Genomic DNA, 17,720 nt, shown 5'->3' on the forward strand with positions numbered 1-17,720 from the left:
ATTTCTTAAAACATTGATCTATTGTGTTATATTAATATGATGTATTTTAAATGACTATTCTGGGTTAATCATTTGATTCTATTACATTTCAGAACATTTTCTCTCAAGTTTCTCCCTCATTACATTTGCCTGTGTACTTGTTTATTTTTTCCATCCCTTTTTGGTTGTCTACTTAGGCTAAATCAGTAGAGAAAAAACCCGAGCCGGTAAGATTGAACCGAAAAGTTGAACCCAGCACTGTGATTCGAGTAGCTAAAACCACAACCACGAAAGATAGTCAAAAACAAACCAATGGCAAAGTGAGTGAATGAAAGTATATATGAATTTTTTTGTTATATTCACTTTTAAGTTGCATACATACGTAAGCATTTCAATTTCATTCATTTTTCCTGAGCATTTCTGTGGATTGTTTAAATCACTGAATTGTGCAGTGAATTAATGCACTAAACTTTTACTTTTAGGAGCTTCAGATCTAGTCAAGCTATGCATTTGTATGAACAGCAACAGCTTGCACTTGTACTTTGGATTTTCAAGAAAACGTTACTTTCCATCACTATCTCCCTTCATCTCCTCGCTGCTGTATCTTATTACCCCTGGCTACTCTTCTATCCCAGGACACGTTGTTGTTCTCCAACACCCCCTGCTGCCATCTTTCCTGTCCCAAATGCCTGCAGACATCTTTTGGCTCTTATCTTCCTCATCCTTTCCCCTTAATCACAGAAGGTGGCTATTCAGCCCATTAATACTTGTTTCTACTCTTTGATTTAGTTGTATTCTCTATCATCAATTTTTCCTCATAAACCTTGCAAATTTCTTTCCAATAGTAATCTATTAACTTTATTTCAGATTTCTTCATAAGCTCTATGAAAGCTTTTCCAGAGTCTACTTCCATCACCTTTCAATTACTGTATTCTAGATCACGACAACATGGGGGTGGTTAGGGTCTGTAATTTGCCAATTATTTTAAATTCATTATCTCGGGTTACTAATCCATTTGCTTGAGAAAACACTTTCTTCCAATGTGCTTTATCAAAACCAGTAATTTTTTTTATTACAAGTCTGCTCAACCTTATCTGCTGTAAATAGTACAATTCAGACTTCATTGGCTTGTAATAAGTCCCCATCCCTGGTATGATCCTGTTAATCCACCTCTATACTGTCTTCAAGGACCTGAACTGTACATTGTATTTTAGCCAAAGCTTAACGTAGTCTAGTGTGATTTTTTTTTTCCCATTCAATACTCCTGTTTGCAACCTTCATCAGAACACTTGTTATTACATCAAAGAACTCGGGCTAGTTGTTCAGACATTACTTAATTTTTTAAGAATTACTGTGCTGAGTGTTCCTTCTTAACCCATCCTTTTCCAGGTGAGAATTAATTTTGTCTTTGACAATGGTTCATAGTAATTTTATCATCACTGATAAATTGATTAGCCTATGGTTACCAAGTATATCTGTTTCCTTATGTGAGCGGCTTACAAAATTTGCAGTGCTGTGACTCCATTCCCATAATTCAAGCAGGAATCAAAGATTATGCCCAGAGCTTCTCTCAAGATGCATCCTCTGGTTAATGTACCTTGCTAGTTTTGACATTTTCTTTCCTTAAGACAGGTACAAAGTGTCCATTTAGTATATTGGTACTCTCTGTCTCCATATGAAGATCAGAATAATTGCAGATACTGAATCTGAAATAAAAACAGAAAATGTGGGAAATACTCAAAGGATCTGTGGAAAGGGAAACAGTTAACTTTCATATTGGGGACATTTTATCAACAGGGTTTCAGCTCAAACATTGAGATTTCTGTTTTGTATTAATTCCTTCTATTGACGTGAGAGGCATGGTGATGCAGCAGTTAGCACTACTGTCTCAGGGATCTGGGTTTGATCTTGACCTCAGATATTGCCTGTGTGGAATTTACACATTTTCCCCAAATGTTCTAGGTTCGTCCCACATTCTAAAGATGTGCTGGTAGGTTAATTGGCTTCTGTAAATTACCCCTTCATTTGCGTAAGTGGGGAAAATAGGACCATAGAGAAATGAGGAGAGGGAGAATAGAACTAATGGGATGGATCTTCTGGGAGCTGTGTTAGCATCACCTGAGACATATTGGATAATCTTCATACATAATTCAGCACTGAGCCATGCAGAATTGGAAGCTCCCTGGTTTGAGCTTGAGTCTATTCTGAATTAATCCATCCCATCACAGAAACACAGAAGTTGGCAGTACCGTAGGCCATTTCCCCCTTCATGTCTATACTGGCTCTATGCAAGGTCATAGAGTGATAGAGCACAGAAACAGTTCCACAGGCCCATCATGTCCATGCCAACCATCAAATACCTATCTATATTAACTCCATTTATCACCATTTGGTCTGTAGCCTTCTATATCTAGTACTCATCAAGGTACTAAAATGTTTTGAGAGTACCTGCCTCCGCCACACACTCAGGCAAAGCATTCCTGATTCCAACCACCCTTTTGGGTGAAAAGTATCTCCTCGTTGCCAGTCACTTCAACTCCCCCTCCCACACCATCACAGATATGTCAGTCCTCAGGCCCCTTCACTGTCAGGAGAATTCCAAGCGCAAACTGGAGGAACAGCCACCTCATTTTCCATCTTGGAACCTTGCAGCCTAACGGCATGAACATTGAATTCTCCCACTTTAAGTAATCCCTACATCCCTCCCCCCACCACCCTCCACCCCAACTATGCCTCTTCTTTTCTTCCCTTTCCTAGCCTATCTCTTTTTTTTCTACCCACCATTTTTTCTCCTTACCTCTGATCCATCCCCCAGTGGATCTGCTGTCCTCTCCTTCCCTGCACCTGTCTATCACTATATCTTTATCTATCTATCACCACCACCTTGTGCCCACCCCCACCTCCCTTCTTTTGTCTACCTATCACTGCTCTGCTTTTCCCTCCTATATACTGGGCTTCCCCTTTTCCTATCTTCAGTCCTGAAGAAGGGTCCTGACTCAAAACGTTGACTGCCTGCTTTTCTCCACAGATGCTGCCTGGCTTGCTGAGTTCCTCCAGCATCATAGTGTTTTTCACTGGGCAAGAAAGAAGATCGTGCAATTTTGATTAAGACAAATACATTGTTAGGAAGAGTCTTTGTCTTTGAGATGTCAAAGACAAAAATATTTGGTTGTATATTAGAAACGATAAAGGAACTGTTATGCTACTTGGTGTATTTTATGGACTCCACCAAATTACAAAAGGAAATAGAGACTCTGAGTCTTTGCTGTGTTCTGTTTTCAAGATGCATCCAGTTAGTCCTATTCCCCCAACTCTTTCCTGAAGTCAGTTGTTGAATCTATATCTCTATTGGTGTATTCCAAATCCCAACAACTGTTGTGCCGATGTTTTCCCTTGTGTAGTTTATTTCTCTTGTGCCAATCACCTTTAATCTGCCATTATCAATTATTTGGGTGGTTGAAAGAGTCTTGTTTTATTTATTCAGTACAAATTCAATACAAATCTTTCATGAATTTTTCAAATCTCCTAGTCTCCTCTGCTGTAAGAACAGCCACAGCTTCTCCAATCTACCCATTTCATTTTAATCCTTAACACCTGGAAGCATTTAAGGAAATCTTTTCTAAAGCTTCCTCAAAGAAAACATTGCTGCTGGGCTAAATAGTGTTTTTTAATGTTTAGGATAACTTCCTGATTTTATTACTATTCTTCTTTGTAAAATCCAGGATTCCAAAATTGCTTTGTGAATTTGATGTGTCATATTTAAACATTTTTCCACAGAGATCCCCTCTATTGCAAACTCAGTGGGTTGAATGACTTTCTCTTGTGCTGTACCACGCTATAATTTCTGTTCCCTACATTATATTCCTAGTACCAGGGTGGTGCACCAATTGTACTGATTAAGATTAACTAACAGAATTAACACTGATCAGAGGAGTTGCTATCCATTCCTTGATGGTCATGGTTGCTGATTCAGTTGCTGCAGTCCTTTATCTGAAAGCATAAATTGGTCTAAGAGGAAACAAAGATGATAGAGGCTGCATTTTATGATCAGATTTGACTCTTTGCCAATAATTGTTCTTTTAAGCAATGTAATAAGAGGAAAGGAAATAAAATCCTTACTATAAGGCTCTTAAAAAATGCTGTTTCTTGCTAAATGTTTTTGAATGGTGTAGTTAACATTTGATACTAAGTTCACAAAGGGTTAGGTCTGTTTGTGCATAAACGGTCACGTATTAGACTGATTAAAGATGACAGACCTGTCTTATTCTTGCTTGCTCTTATTCCTTCTCTGTTTAGCACAGATTTGTCTGATTTGACAACAATACCCGTGCGTTGGCGGCGGAGGGAGGGGGTTGGGAGGTGGTAGGAGAAGGGGGAGAGAACATCCAGATAGTGCCTTAGAAGCAATGTTATTTCTCAGAGGCTGGATTAGTGGTGGAATCTGCTCCCATTGTAATTGATACATTTAACACTCAGCTCTGCATGTATAATCATTTACTGCACTGCAGCCTTCTACTTTAATGATCTTCTCACTGAACTGTCACTGCCATTTATATTTGGCACAGATGAGATATTTTTAGGGTGAAGGTGGGGTTATGCCTAGAGTGAGCTCTCACAATAATCAGAGGTCTGAAATGACATTTCAAGAACCTATCAAGAAAATATTGATCCTATTCTGTTGTAAAAGAGCAGCTCGTTGTCCACCTTTTTTAACATATTCATCAGTTATTTTTCTCACATAAATACCTCCAGTTTGCATTATGAAAAATTTTAGTCCTTTCCCAGTAACTCTGCAACAGCTCGATTTGATTTGCCATGGTAACTGCTATAATCCTAATTGTTAACCTGCTGCTGAAAGCTTTTCAGCCAATTTATTTAGTGTGAATTCTATAAATGTGTCTCCTGCCTTGTTCAGAAGAATTTGATTAATCCATATCAATCAGACATTGTCCTGAAAGAACTCAATTCCAGTCTTCAGTTCTTCCAATTTCTTGATCTTACTAAAGATCCAATTTAAAATTTAGGCCTGTTTCCCTCAGCAGCTGCATGCAAGGGATTGTTTAATATGCCAGTCCATAACAAGACCAACAGACCAGCACCAAGTTTTATGTGCAATCTTTGCCCATGCAACGTGGACCTGACCTAGAGCAATTAATTAAAACATACTCCTGTCTGCTCTTTTCAGATGGATTGAAAAGATCCCATAGCACTTCTTGAAGAGAAGTGATGAGTTTGCTCCAGTGTTCTTGTCAATGATTATTCCCTGTCCAATAGCTGACAAATTATCTAGTCATTAATGCTTTGCTGTTTGTAGGAGTTTGCTATGCCCATATGACTGTAATGTTTTCCACATTTCTCTACTGATTGGACTTCAAAAATATTTCGTTGGCTGTGAAGTACTTTGGGGCTTCATGAGTTTATGAAAGGGATTGTCTAAATACAAGTCAAACTTTATTCTTTTGCTGAAAAGCAAAAAGCTGCAGATGCTGAGTATCTGAAATAAACACAAAATGCTGGAAATACTCAGCTGATTAGGGAGCATCTAAAAAGAGTTGTGTCTGAACAAGCCTGTTCTGTTGATGACCTTACATCAGTTCTGATGAAAGGTCATTGATCTAACAAAGGTTCTTCAACATATAATTATCTTCATAGATGCTGAGTGTTTCCAGAATGTTCTGTTTTGGTCGAAAGTTACCAAATCCTCCCAATATAATTGCCAAATTCAACAAAAGCGAAAACTGAAAATGCTGGAGACACTTAGCAGGTTAGGCAGCATATGTGGAAAGTGAAACAGAATTAACCTTTCAGGTTGATAATCCTTCTGTCAGAACTGGGGATGTGAGAAAATGAATTTTAAGTTGCAGAGAATGTGGGAGGAGGGATGGATAGGACAAAGAGAATGTCTCTCTGATAGGATGTGACTAGGGTTACTGAGGTAAATCCATGTTTATATTTGGTTAATAGATTAATGAGGATGATTAGAGAAAGAAAAAAATTAAACTAAGGAATGTACAGGACAAAGCTGTTACTGAACCTAAAACCAAAAAGAGAAAGCTAGAATGCCTGGTTTATCAGGGAGTGTATGTGGAGAGAGAAAAACTGATGCATAATATTACAACAGAACAGGCCTGTTCTGATACAAACAGAAAAGATGACTTTCTGGAAATTGTTGAATTCGATATCAAGGCCCGGTGCAAGCTTATGGCAAGAGCATCTGCAACTTGCCAAGATGGGAGATGAGATACTGTGTCACAAGCTTGCGTTGGACCTCATTGGAACAGTGCAGTAGACTACGGACAGACAGATCAGAGGGTCAGTGGGATACACAATTAAAGCAGTTATGCAATCTACATTTGTTTTCTTCAAAGGGTGACTTAATGGCAGCAGCTAGCAGAGTTGCTGCCTCGCAGTTATGTTGACCCGGTTTCATTGCGATCTCTTGTGCTGTCTGTATGGAGTTTGCTTGTTATCCCTGTGACATTGTGGCTTTCCTCAGGGTGCTTCAGTTTCCTCCTGCATTCCAAAGATAGAGGGGAAGTCTTGGACTTGTAATGGGTATTAATATGAGTGGAGATTGGCAGGAAAATAATGACATTCTTGAGTTCTGAGTGTAGGAAGCAGCACCAATACAATTTATCAATGTACCAGAAAATTAGTTGAGGCAGAGAGCTGAAACAAGGACTGATTCCATGTATCTAACAAGAAGATAGGCGTAGCTTGGGCCATGAGAATTATCACCTGTCATGTCTCCCTTACTGTATCCCAAAAGGGAAGTAACCATTGTTCATATTTCCTTACAACATAGAAGGAGAACATTCCCTCATTGAGTCAATGCCAGCTGTCAGGACAATCCCACCAATCCCGTGTCCCCTTCACTCTCACACACATGCTTATTAACTCCCCATCCCTGATTCTCCCATCAGCCACCTATATTACCCCTAATGTCCAGATGCTAATTAACCCAACAACCTGCACATTTTTAGGATATGGGAGGAAAGGGCACTCGGAGGAAGCCTACATGGTCATGGGGGAAGTGCAGACTCCACACAGACAGCACCAGAGGTCAGAATTGAACCTGCGTTGCTGGAGCTATGAAACAGCTGCCTCACCACCATGTTGTCCAGAAATGATGTCATGAAGGCAAATTTCAAACAAAAATGAGATGTGTGACATAGGTATTGGTCAAATGAGGAATGTTGACTTAGAAAATGGTCAAGTTTCATGATCCTGGTCAAGGATGCCATGGCATTCTTGATCCATCACAGCAGATAAATGAACCTCTATTTTTTTCATCATAATAGAGGCATCTCCAGTATTGCTCTACTCATCTAAAGGACAAGAGAATGCTCAGAGTTGTTTGTTTTTCTATTCACAGCCTCTCTCTCCCTATCATGACTCTCAGTTTGGGTTCCTTTCTTGGAGAGATCAGTTTTTGCCATATTCACAATGTATAGGGTTACCGTTTTGCTGAATGCAGCCAGAAGTTGGGCACATGGCTTTAGTCCTGATATTTGCTTTGAACTAACAAAAATAAACAAATGACCTTACCAGATTTTTTACTCCAACACACCATAGATAAAAGAGATTAGAATTACTTCACAAAAAAGATTATGTTCATGTTGCCTTTCAGAAATTATCAAAACTGTTTGGTCTGAATCTAGCCAAGGAGGGGAGGAACCCAAATCTCAACACAGCCAGAAAAGGCATTCCTAAACCTATACCATTGAAAGGCAATCTTAAATGTGAGCCAGGAAGGGCAATTGCAAAACTGGGCATGGCCAAGAAGAAGTGTTTACATATTGAATAAACCTATGGAGCAATAATTTACTATTATTTCCACTTTTGCTCTTGTCCTTAGAATAGTATTGTTTTTTTTCCCTCAAACGTAATTATCTTCACGCAGTACATTGGGAATGTTGTTGATAGAGTTGTAATATCTGCTTATTTGAAAATTTTTTCTTTAGGATATTAATCTTGAACTCTTAGTGACATGTATAACAGGAAAGCCTCAACAATACCTTGAAGTTATTATTAAAAAGGGAACTGATGTAGAATTGATTTGTCCAATGTGTCTTAGGTCCAGATTGTGAACAAAAAAGTTGACTACAGTCATGTGCAGTCTAAGTGTGGCTCCAAGGATAACATTAAGCATGTTCCTGGTGGTGGCAATGTGAGTATTGGCTTTTGGATTCTCTTTACACTAATCTTCTGTGCATTGCTCTCATGAAGCTTATTTAGTCTATTAGTAATGTATGAAAATGTAGCACTTACAAGAAGCATACCAGACAATGAGAGGTAATTTATCTGCCATTACAGTCACTACCAGTGATGGATTTGTGACCTCCAGTCTCTTATGTTAATATTTGTACAAATCCAAGTGCACCTTTTTGATTGCCCATGTATTTGAAAAGCAAGAATCTATAATTGTGTGTTTTTCCACAATTCTGATGGGGCACAATATGAAAATCTGACATTTTATACAATCTGTGAATCCTGACTACAGCCTTAAAGCCACATGTGTGCCTTGAACCTAGTGAATACAACTCATAAAACTTTGTATTTCATATTTGTTGGTTAGTGTACTTGGATTTTATGGTCTGCAAGTTAGACAAGAATTGTTCATTTTGTTGTAGCTTCATTAGGAACGGTAGCTCTCAGGGCTGTGAGAATAGAATAGGTGAATGGGATTAAGTGGTTTACTCTTTCAAAGAGCCACCATAGATAAATTGGGTTGAATCTTCTCTTTGTTGTAAGAATCTATGAATAGATAGGCAGAAATTAAGGGGAAATAGATTTAAATTTAAAGTGCCCCCTAAGGCTCCAAAATATACACATCCAAATATCCTAGTAAGACAGTGATTTGGATCCTCCTGCCTAGGCTGCTGCTTGTTGTTGTGGTGTTGAAGATACGTACTAATGGATGGCTGCAAGGGATATAATCTGTTAAATCTTACAGCTGCCTTTTAATGTGTTCACCACTAGTAATTTAAATCACTGTTCTTCCACTACTTTGAACATGGTTCACGTTGTATTTCCAACAGGACATCACCATGTAAGAATGGAAGAAAATAGCCAGCAGGATCTCTGATTTGACACCTCATTTGTGTTGTGATGGCTGATCTTAGGTTATCACTGTTGGGTACTATTATTGACTGCACTACCAACTCTTGCTAGGAGCTTGTGTTTGTGTGCATTTGATTGGCATTGACTGAGATGCCCTCACCTCAAAGAATGATGCTTATTAAGGTTCATTTTGAGAATGGTGTAATATTGAAAAGTATCTGGCATAGTGATTGCCAACTCCTTTGTTTGTCAGAGTCCCCAAAAGAGGAAATATCCAGGCAAACGGAGAAATTAGTTTGGTGAAGTGGTGCTATTGCCCGGAGTATAGTGGTGTGGTGGCTTTGGTAGAGGTTCTGGCAACCTAGAGGTCAAATTTAAGCAAATGTGGAATTGCTAGTTATTTGTAACCTATCAATGTCCATCAGGAAAGGGAGCCTGCCAACTTTTTCCATATTATTGTGAACATCTTTTGAAGTGCCGGTCAATTGAACAGACTGAAGCAGTGCATTGCAGTGGAATACTGCACAATAGGAACCAGCAGGTCCTAGTCACAATCACTCATTGCTATGTGTGGAAATGCACTCAATCGATTGGACTTCCTAGTCGTGGAACTGAATGTCCTGGGCACCCTTCTATCTAGCCACCTTTTTGTAAATTGCACTTGGGGAAAAGTCTGTTGCTGGCATGGTTACCTTTAATTCTATTCATGGATCAGTTCAGAAAGTAGTTTATTTCGAAATACACTAAAATTTCTAAAATATATAATTATAACTATACTAAATGTATACTCCAATATGTAAAGGCTGTACAGACCTGACCTTCCCCCCCCATCCCCCACTCCCATCCATTCTCAGGATGTGGGCATCAGACAAGTTCCACATTTATTACCTGTCCCTAGTTTCCTTGAGGTGGTACTGTGCTGCCTCCCTCTCTGACGCAATTAAATGGTATACTTGCCCAAGGAGTAATTGAGTCAACCACACTGGTATGATACTGGTGTCCCAAATGGTGAGATTTAAATCAAGATTTATTGGGCATTGGTCCAGTAACATAACCACTAGACTACTGTGCTAGTATGTGAATGCCAGTCTCTTATTATTTTATTTTATTTTCTCTTCATTAAGTTTTGAATAAATTATAATTATGTGGGTATTTATATAATATATAACATCTATGTTCCTAATGGGTCTAATCCTACATGAGTCTCTTAAGCCTAGTTACCTGGTTTAATTAGAAATCTGGATTTTCATTTTAAGCAATGTAGTATTTCATATACCTTAATGAAGCATGAGTTGCAGATACATTTCCTATTTCTTCTTATTAAAGGTATTGAAACAATGATAGTGTTTTTTTTCCAACTTTTAAAACTGTAGGTGCAAATTCCAAAAGCCAAAGTGGACGTGAGCCGTGCATCATCAAAGTGTGGATCCAAGACCAATCTAAAACACAAAGCAGGTACTATTGGTACATTCAAAATAATCTAAACTTGAAAGTTGAAAATTAAAGCTTGTATTAGGCAGCCAATAATTTTAAGTACAATGACATTGTAGTGAGATAATGACTTTTTCAATATGTTATTGTGAGCACAGTTGTGGATGGAATGTTGGTCAAAACAATGAGCTCTCTGGTCATCTTTGAACAAAGCCTTAGGATCTTTAATGTACACCTGAGCCACTGGAAGAAACAGCCTGGGCTTAATGTCTCATTTAAAACACAGCACCCTGTGAAATATTGAACAGATTATGTGTTCAACTCTTATTATAGGTTTTGAATAAGGATCAGTTTTATCCATTTGTTCTATTTAACTATGTGTTGAAAGTTGTCTAGTAATACCAGGATGGTGGCAACAGCATATGTTTGTTTTAAGGTGGTTTTAAAATGCCTATACCCTGAGACGATATGTATTTCCCAACTCCTCAGCCATTTTCTGGAGTTTCCAATTTTGTCTCTGCATCGTTCTCGGTGGTCAGGGTCTTCCAGTGTCTCATCGCATGTGAGACCAACGTCAGCGTGATATTTGGCTGTGGTATACAATACAGTTATGATATCCATGCTCATTTCCCTGCAGGGTTTTTGGTTAGCTCCCAGGTACAAGGTTGCCTCTCCTCTGTGCTCCCTGGTCCATTGAAACTAAGAATAGTTGGTGTACCAGCTCCTTCCTGTGCTGGTTGGCCAACAACAGAGATCTTGATACAAAATTGGAACTCCTTAGTTTATGTAATATAACCGCTGGTGAGGAATTTACTGAACAACTCATTGTGTATCTGCATCATTAATTGGCATCTTGGGCCAGATTATAGGTTCACATCTATTCCAGGATTTGAGAGACTAAGCAAGGGAATATTGTATCAGCTGAAGTGCTTCTCCTCAGAACTATGATACTATATCTCAGGAGGGCAGGAGATATTATGATGTCCTGGCCAACATATCTCCCTCAACCAGTAGCAACAAAACAAATAGTTCATGGTTTCATTACTATAGGATGTTGCAGGTACCTAATAGTTGCTTTGCTTTTTGCCTAAGTTTTTAATTCAATTTCCAGGATCTAGGTGTCACTGGTAAGGCTCAGGTGAAAAGGTGGTGGTGAGTCACCTCTTTGAACTGCTGCAATCCTTTTGATTAAGGTACTACCAGGTAGGGAGTTCTAGACCCAGAGACAATGTAGGATATATGATACACAGTGTGTGACTTGTATGGGAACCTGCAGGTGGTGGTGTTCCCATGTGTCTATTGCCTGTGTCTTCCTTGATGGTGCAGATTGTGAGTTTGGGAAGTGCTATCTGGGTAGCCTAGGCAAGTAACTGCATTGCAATTTTTACATGGTACACATTACAGAGGTCCTGGATGACACGGAGCTTCTTGGATGTTGGAATTGTCGAGAGGCAAGTATTCCATTGTGCTCCTGACCAATGAGGCTTTGAGCCATTCACTAAAGGGTACCCAGTATCTGATATGTTCTTAAGGCACAGCATGGAGTTTCTGGTCAATTGTGACTTCAGATTATTGACAGTGGGGAATCAATGGATGGTAATGTCATTAAATGTCAAGGTAGGTGATTAGCTTCTCTATCATTGGAAGTGGTCATTGCCTGGCACTCTTGTGATGTGAATGTCACCTGCCAATTATTAGCCCATGTCTGAATGTTTTGCAGCATTCAGGCTACTTTGTTTGCTGAGGTTTGGAAATTGAGTTGAACTTCATGCAAACATTCACATTTCTGACTTTCTGATGGAAGGAAGGTATTTCATGAAGCAGCTAAAAATGTTTGGGTCTCATACACTGCCTTGAGAAGCACATGCAGTGGTTATGAGGCCGAGCTGATTCGTGTACAACAAACATAATTATATTCCTTTTTTGCAAGGAATGACACCAGATAGCAGTTTATTTTCCCTTTGCACATTGACCAATTTTACCAGGGTTCCTTGATGCCACACTTGTTCAAATACTGCCTTTATGCTAAGAGCAGTCAACTGAACCTTCACTTTGGAATTCAACTCTGATCCACGTTTGGAAAGGGTCTGCGATGAGCCTGGAGAATTGGTCCTGGCCAAACCCAAACTGGGCATCAGTGAACAGGTTATCGGTGAGTAGGTGCCACTTGATAGCCATTGCCCCACATATAACTGAATTTACAAAGAACTACAAGATTATATAAATTTAAAAATACCATTCAGTTGAAAGCAGTGCAAATTACATTTATTTGTGCTTCTCCCCATCTTCCTTATCCTTTCAAAATACTTCATCCTCCTCACCCACTACTCCCTCTATTCAACTTAATGGGCATAATGGAAAGCCATTGTCTTTCAATCTCACACCATCCTGACTTGGAAGTATATCAACTTTTCTTTTATGTCATTGGGTCAGAATCCTGGAACTTCCTCCCCAACAACATCATGGGAGTACCTTCAGAAGGAATGCAACAGTTCAATACAGCAACTCACTACCACCTTTCCTAGGATGTAGAGATGGGCAGTAGCCTTGCCAGTGACATCCGTGTTGTGTAAATGATAAGCTTAAGCTTCAGGTTGGTTCTGTATCCATCATTGTATGGCTGAATGCACAGCTTCTGACTGTTTTATCTATAATGTACAAGAATCCCAATCTTGCACTAGTGTCGTTGTTTATCTTGAACACATGTAAGTTATGTATAATTTATCTTGTGTTTGTCCTCATCTTGTAATGTTCTGTGCTGCTAGTGCAGCAAAAGTCTAGTTTTCATGGCATTTACACCCTGTGTATGTATGCCTATGGCAACAATAAACTTGAACTATTTTTGAAAACTATCCTAAATTTGCAGTCGTGTCAGGTAGCAAGTAATCTTTGTAAATAATATTCTTACTTCACAAATATTTTTAGGTGGTGGGGATGTGAAGATCGAGACCAGCAAGACCAATTTCAAAAACAAAGCTGAGTCAAAAGTTGGGTCCTTGGACAACGTCAACCATACCCCAGGAGGTGGCAACGTGAAGGTGAGGTAGATGCAGTGGGGTAACATAAACTAGGCCAGCACAGTCGCTAAGGAAGTATCAGTTGGCTGCATCTGGTTTGGGGAAAATGCTGCAACAAAATTGTTCTCTGTACTCTCTTCTGATTTGCATTCACCTTTGTTCCTCAGCCTCTCTGGGCTTGCAGTTCTTGCTCCTTGTCACTTTCCAGTTATTGCCCACTTCCCCCAACCCATGCACCACAACGCAGCTCCTTTTTTTCTGAAAAGTGCTTTTTGGATGTTGGATGAAGATAGGATTGAATTTATATGTAATTCAGTTGACTGCAGTCATTCCTAATCAATGCTCGAACAGGTAGAATGCCTACTTGAGTACAGCACAGGAAGGTGGCCTGGATTATGAAGCTTTAGATTAGCAAGACTCACTGCCTTCATGAGAACAGATACAAGTTCCTGAGCAGGGAAGGTTCAGAGTGGTAAATTTCCCCTGTGATGTTTACATACGTGCCCCATCCCCTTATCAATTCCCTATTTACTTACGAATGCACTGTTTCTTAATTTCTTTTACCCATCCACCTTTGCTTTCCAATTCCTATATCTAAACTAAAGCTGCAAAGTGTGAGATGTTGTAGGGTCTAACCACATTCTCTCTGTTGTTTTGTCTAAATTCCTCCATCTTCCAGAAGGGTACCTCTCACTTAAGTCGTCATTGTCATCTTGTGCTTCTTATCATAGTTTCCCATTGTCTTCTATGCTGTGGCTGTGTCACATCTTGCAGGTTATGGCGGCTGTTGGCTGGTTCAAGGATTAGTGCATTCATCAGTGAAACCATCAGGAACTAAATTGCCAAACAAGTACTTATCTCACCCTGGTCTAATTTGAAATTATGGACTGATTTATAAAAAAAAATTCAATTATTTCACTTCTGTCATGAAGGTGTTAGATTGTAACATCTGGCCTGACATACAAGATTGAATCATAAGAGAGAAGTTAGTTCTTCAGTCCCCTTTCTGTTTTATTGATTGGGCAAACACGCTCCCTGGAACAGTACAAAAACTGGAATGATAAACTCTCGGCTGAATTCACATTCCATGTTGATTGCTATTGCCTTAGGTCAGAACGGTCAGAAACCCTGGATTAACACTGAGAATAGCCACCATCCCTGCAACTGATCACCATCCAGGGACACTGAATGGAGATGCACTTGGGTGGCTGAGAATCAGTAAAATTCTGGTACCGAAGCCCTCACGACCAAATAGCTGCTGATATTTAATCATACATAAATAATGGACACTAAAGCAAGGTACATTGAGACTCTAAATGCAAGCATAGAGCCAAACCTGAACAAGAAAACCTTTTTTTATATAAAAAAAATCAATGAAAAATTCAAGTAGTCAGTAGGTGTAAAATATTTTAATGCCTATTTGGTGTCTCAATATAATTACTGCATTCAGGAATATTATCATCTTCATGTGTTATGTTTATTTAAATGCAGTCAATGTGCCGGTCTTGTATATTTCTACACAAAATCTGTGCACGTAATTTCACTTAAGGAATTACGGTACAGAGTATGCCTTCAATTGTGATCTTGTTTGTTGTGACTTCTTTTTGTCCGTTTTTTTGGTCTTTTTACAATGTTAAGATGAAGGTCGGGAAGGAAAATGCACTGGAGGACTGAAGATGAGAGACATACCCCATTCAACCACAGATCTTGTGCTGATATTCACAGTCTTTCAATCTCTTTTTGTATTCCTGAAAAGTTTTTTTTACTTTGCTCTCAGTGAATGGATTCCAACCTTACTTTCTCTTTCACAAATTTCTTGTGTCTGTTACCAAAGCTTTAATGAACTTGTTCCTCCTCAGTTTCAAATATCCTGACTGCACATTCGTTCTTCGTGTTACATCCCCTCTGTTAGAACAATGAGCTACCATTTGCTTCATTTCTTCCCCATCGAATAATACTTTAAAAAAATACATCTCGTCATCCTAAAATCTGAAAGATTAGCTTACTTTAGTGACAATTCTTTTTACTACTTTGGCTCATTTGCTCTTGACAAGGTTGACACTGCCCTTTGTGGCTCCAGCTCCACAAACTTAATCAAGCCCCACACAATCCACATTGAGCACGTTATCCAAATTGAGAATCCAAGCAATGCTAAGGTTCTTCATATTAGGCGTTAATCCTTGAAAGATTTTATGATTTTTTTTAATAATGTAGGAAATTCTGCAGGATTCTTGGCTAGCATTTACCTAAAACCTGTTAAATAGAGCACCTGATCATTTGTCTTATTGTTTTATGAGGCCTTTGTGCACAATATGACTGTGAAGTATTGCTGTACTACAGCAATGAAAATCAAACCATGGGCTTGAAGCTCATTGGGACTTCTTCAGGTCATAAAGGTGCTTGATGAATTCGTTCTTCCTCCCCACTTTCACCAATCTGTCCCAATATTCTTGGGAATACATGGGTGTAATAGACCACATCTCAGCAAGTAGGGGCAATCCAGTTAGCCTCAGTACCCCTGGGATGGCCCTGGAAAATTGTTCCCAATTTTTATCTCAGTCATTCAGTGCATTTGATTTTTTTTAATCATGACATTTTAGGTTTTAAAAAAATCTTGTATGTATTTTGCATTTCATTTCATACCCTCCTATAACAATACACCATTGTACCCTCACCCCATGATTTTATTTTTAGAATGAGGGTGAAGAAGAATCAGAATCAGCAACAATCAGTCAGACTCCAGAAAATGGGGAACTGACAGGACAAGCTGAGAGTGGGACACAGCAAAATGGAGTAGGGGTGGACCCAACTGCCGGGTCTGACGAAACTCACAGCCAAGAGTTACACATACAGGAGACATGTAAGTGAAAGTTTGGCCTGCAAGGGCTGTGTAGTCTCGTGAAAAATGTTGACCAGTTGGGAACTAGGTGCTAGTGTAAACTTGCTCTTTGCCTTTCACTCTGGGAAATGTATTCAAATTGAATCGCGGTAATAGGTTATGAAATGTTCCTCTGTACTGTGGGTGCTCTGCCAAACTAATGGATGTTGGCTCTATTATAGTCACAAAATTCTGTGCCAGCTTGGAAGGCTGGAGGCTCTTTGTACAGTGAATGAAGATATAATGGGGGTTGGAGCTGCAGAAAGTTGTTAGGATTGTGCATCAAACCACGTAAAACCATGTAAAAGCTGATAGTGAGCTTTCGTGTTTCTAATCCATGGTGTACCTGACCCAAAAACTTGATTGAACAGTGTAAAGGGAGCTTTATTCTGTGCATAACCTTTTGTGTTCACATTCTGAAGTGTGTGACTGATTGAATAGTACAAAGAGAGCTTTATTTTGTTTCTAACCTATTGTACACCTGTGTGGGAGTGTACAATTGGATGGTGCAGGTGGGGCTTTAGTCTGTATCTAACCCATGCTGTAATAGTCCTGGGAGTGCTTGATGCAGTGTGGAGGAGGTTTTACTCTATATCTAACCCAGGGTTTACCCACCATGGAGTAAAAGAGTGAAAGAGCCTTTATTGTATGCAACCCATGCTTGTGCCTATCCAATGGGGCATTAATAAAGTAAATAACAACAAGTGAAATAGGCATCAGGTAAGTTAGAAATGAGGGACCTTTATTTAAATTATTTTAAGTGTTAATTAAAAGTATCTAATTACACTGCACCATTTGAAGCAGATAATATAAATGACCTCTTTGATGTTTGTACTCACGTGCTATCAAAAGCCTCCATTCTTATTGTCTCCAAGACATGCTCAGGGCTACAAATGCCACAACACCCACTCACCTTTGGATTACTTAGCAGTCTGCTGAATTTATGCAAGTTATTTTCAGGTTAAAGCACTTGGTTAAGTGCAGAGCTACTTATTACCTCTTTTTGTGAGAACAGAAGCTGAATGGCCTAGAATTATGTAAACCAGGAACTGCCATATTTCAATATGTGGTGTGCTGAGGGATGTGGCCCACTGTTCCCTTCCTTCAATACCCCATATTTAAGAAGAGTGAGACAGAATTTGAGGAAGGCGTCCTGCTGATGTTATATGGTGTTGGAGAATGTATATTTGCTGCCATCATGCAAGAAGAGCATTAATCTCTGTTGTGAAGGTCAAATACTCTGAATGATAACTGGCATTTGAAGAACTGCCACTTGAATGAGGTCCTAGAGTGTGGCTGGGGCATCAACTTAGTCCTTGGTGAGAGTTAGTATCAGCAGGGGAGGAGGATGA

The 17,720-nt window shown here is 39.3% G+C and overlaps 1 protein-coding gene across 8 annotated transcripts in view; it reads left to right on the top strand.

Annotated features, from left to right (window-relative positions):
* LOC127574054 (microtubule-associated protein 4-like) overlaps positions 1–17,720 on the top strand; it is a 218,124-nt gene that overhangs the window by 191,932 nt on the left and 8,472 nt on the right. For 7 of the 8 annotated variants that reach the window (XM_052022658.1, XM_052022657.1, XM_052022663.1 and 4 more), the window contains 5 exons: positions 177–299; positions 8,057–8,149; positions 10,416–10,497; positions 13,399–13,511; positions 16,185–16,350. In XM_052022658.1, the coding sequence (XP_051878618.1) occupies positions 177–299; positions 8,057–8,149; positions 10,416–10,497; positions 13,399–13,511; positions 16,185–16,350 (577 nt within the window). The remainder of the gene's footprint in view (positions 1–176; positions 300–8,056; positions 8,150–10,415; positions 10,498–13,398; positions 13,512–16,184; positions 16,351–17,720) is intronic. The other variant, XM_052022661.1, reaches the window with a different exon arrangement.

This window comes from Pristis pectinata, chromosome 9 (genome assembly GCF_009764475.1).
Source record: "Pristis pectinata isolate sPriPec2 chromosome 9, sPriPec2.1.pri, whole genome shotgun sequence".
Taxonomy (NCBI): Eukaryota; Metazoa; Chordata; class Chondrichthyes; order Rhinopristiformes; family Pristidae; genus Pristis; species Pristis pectinata.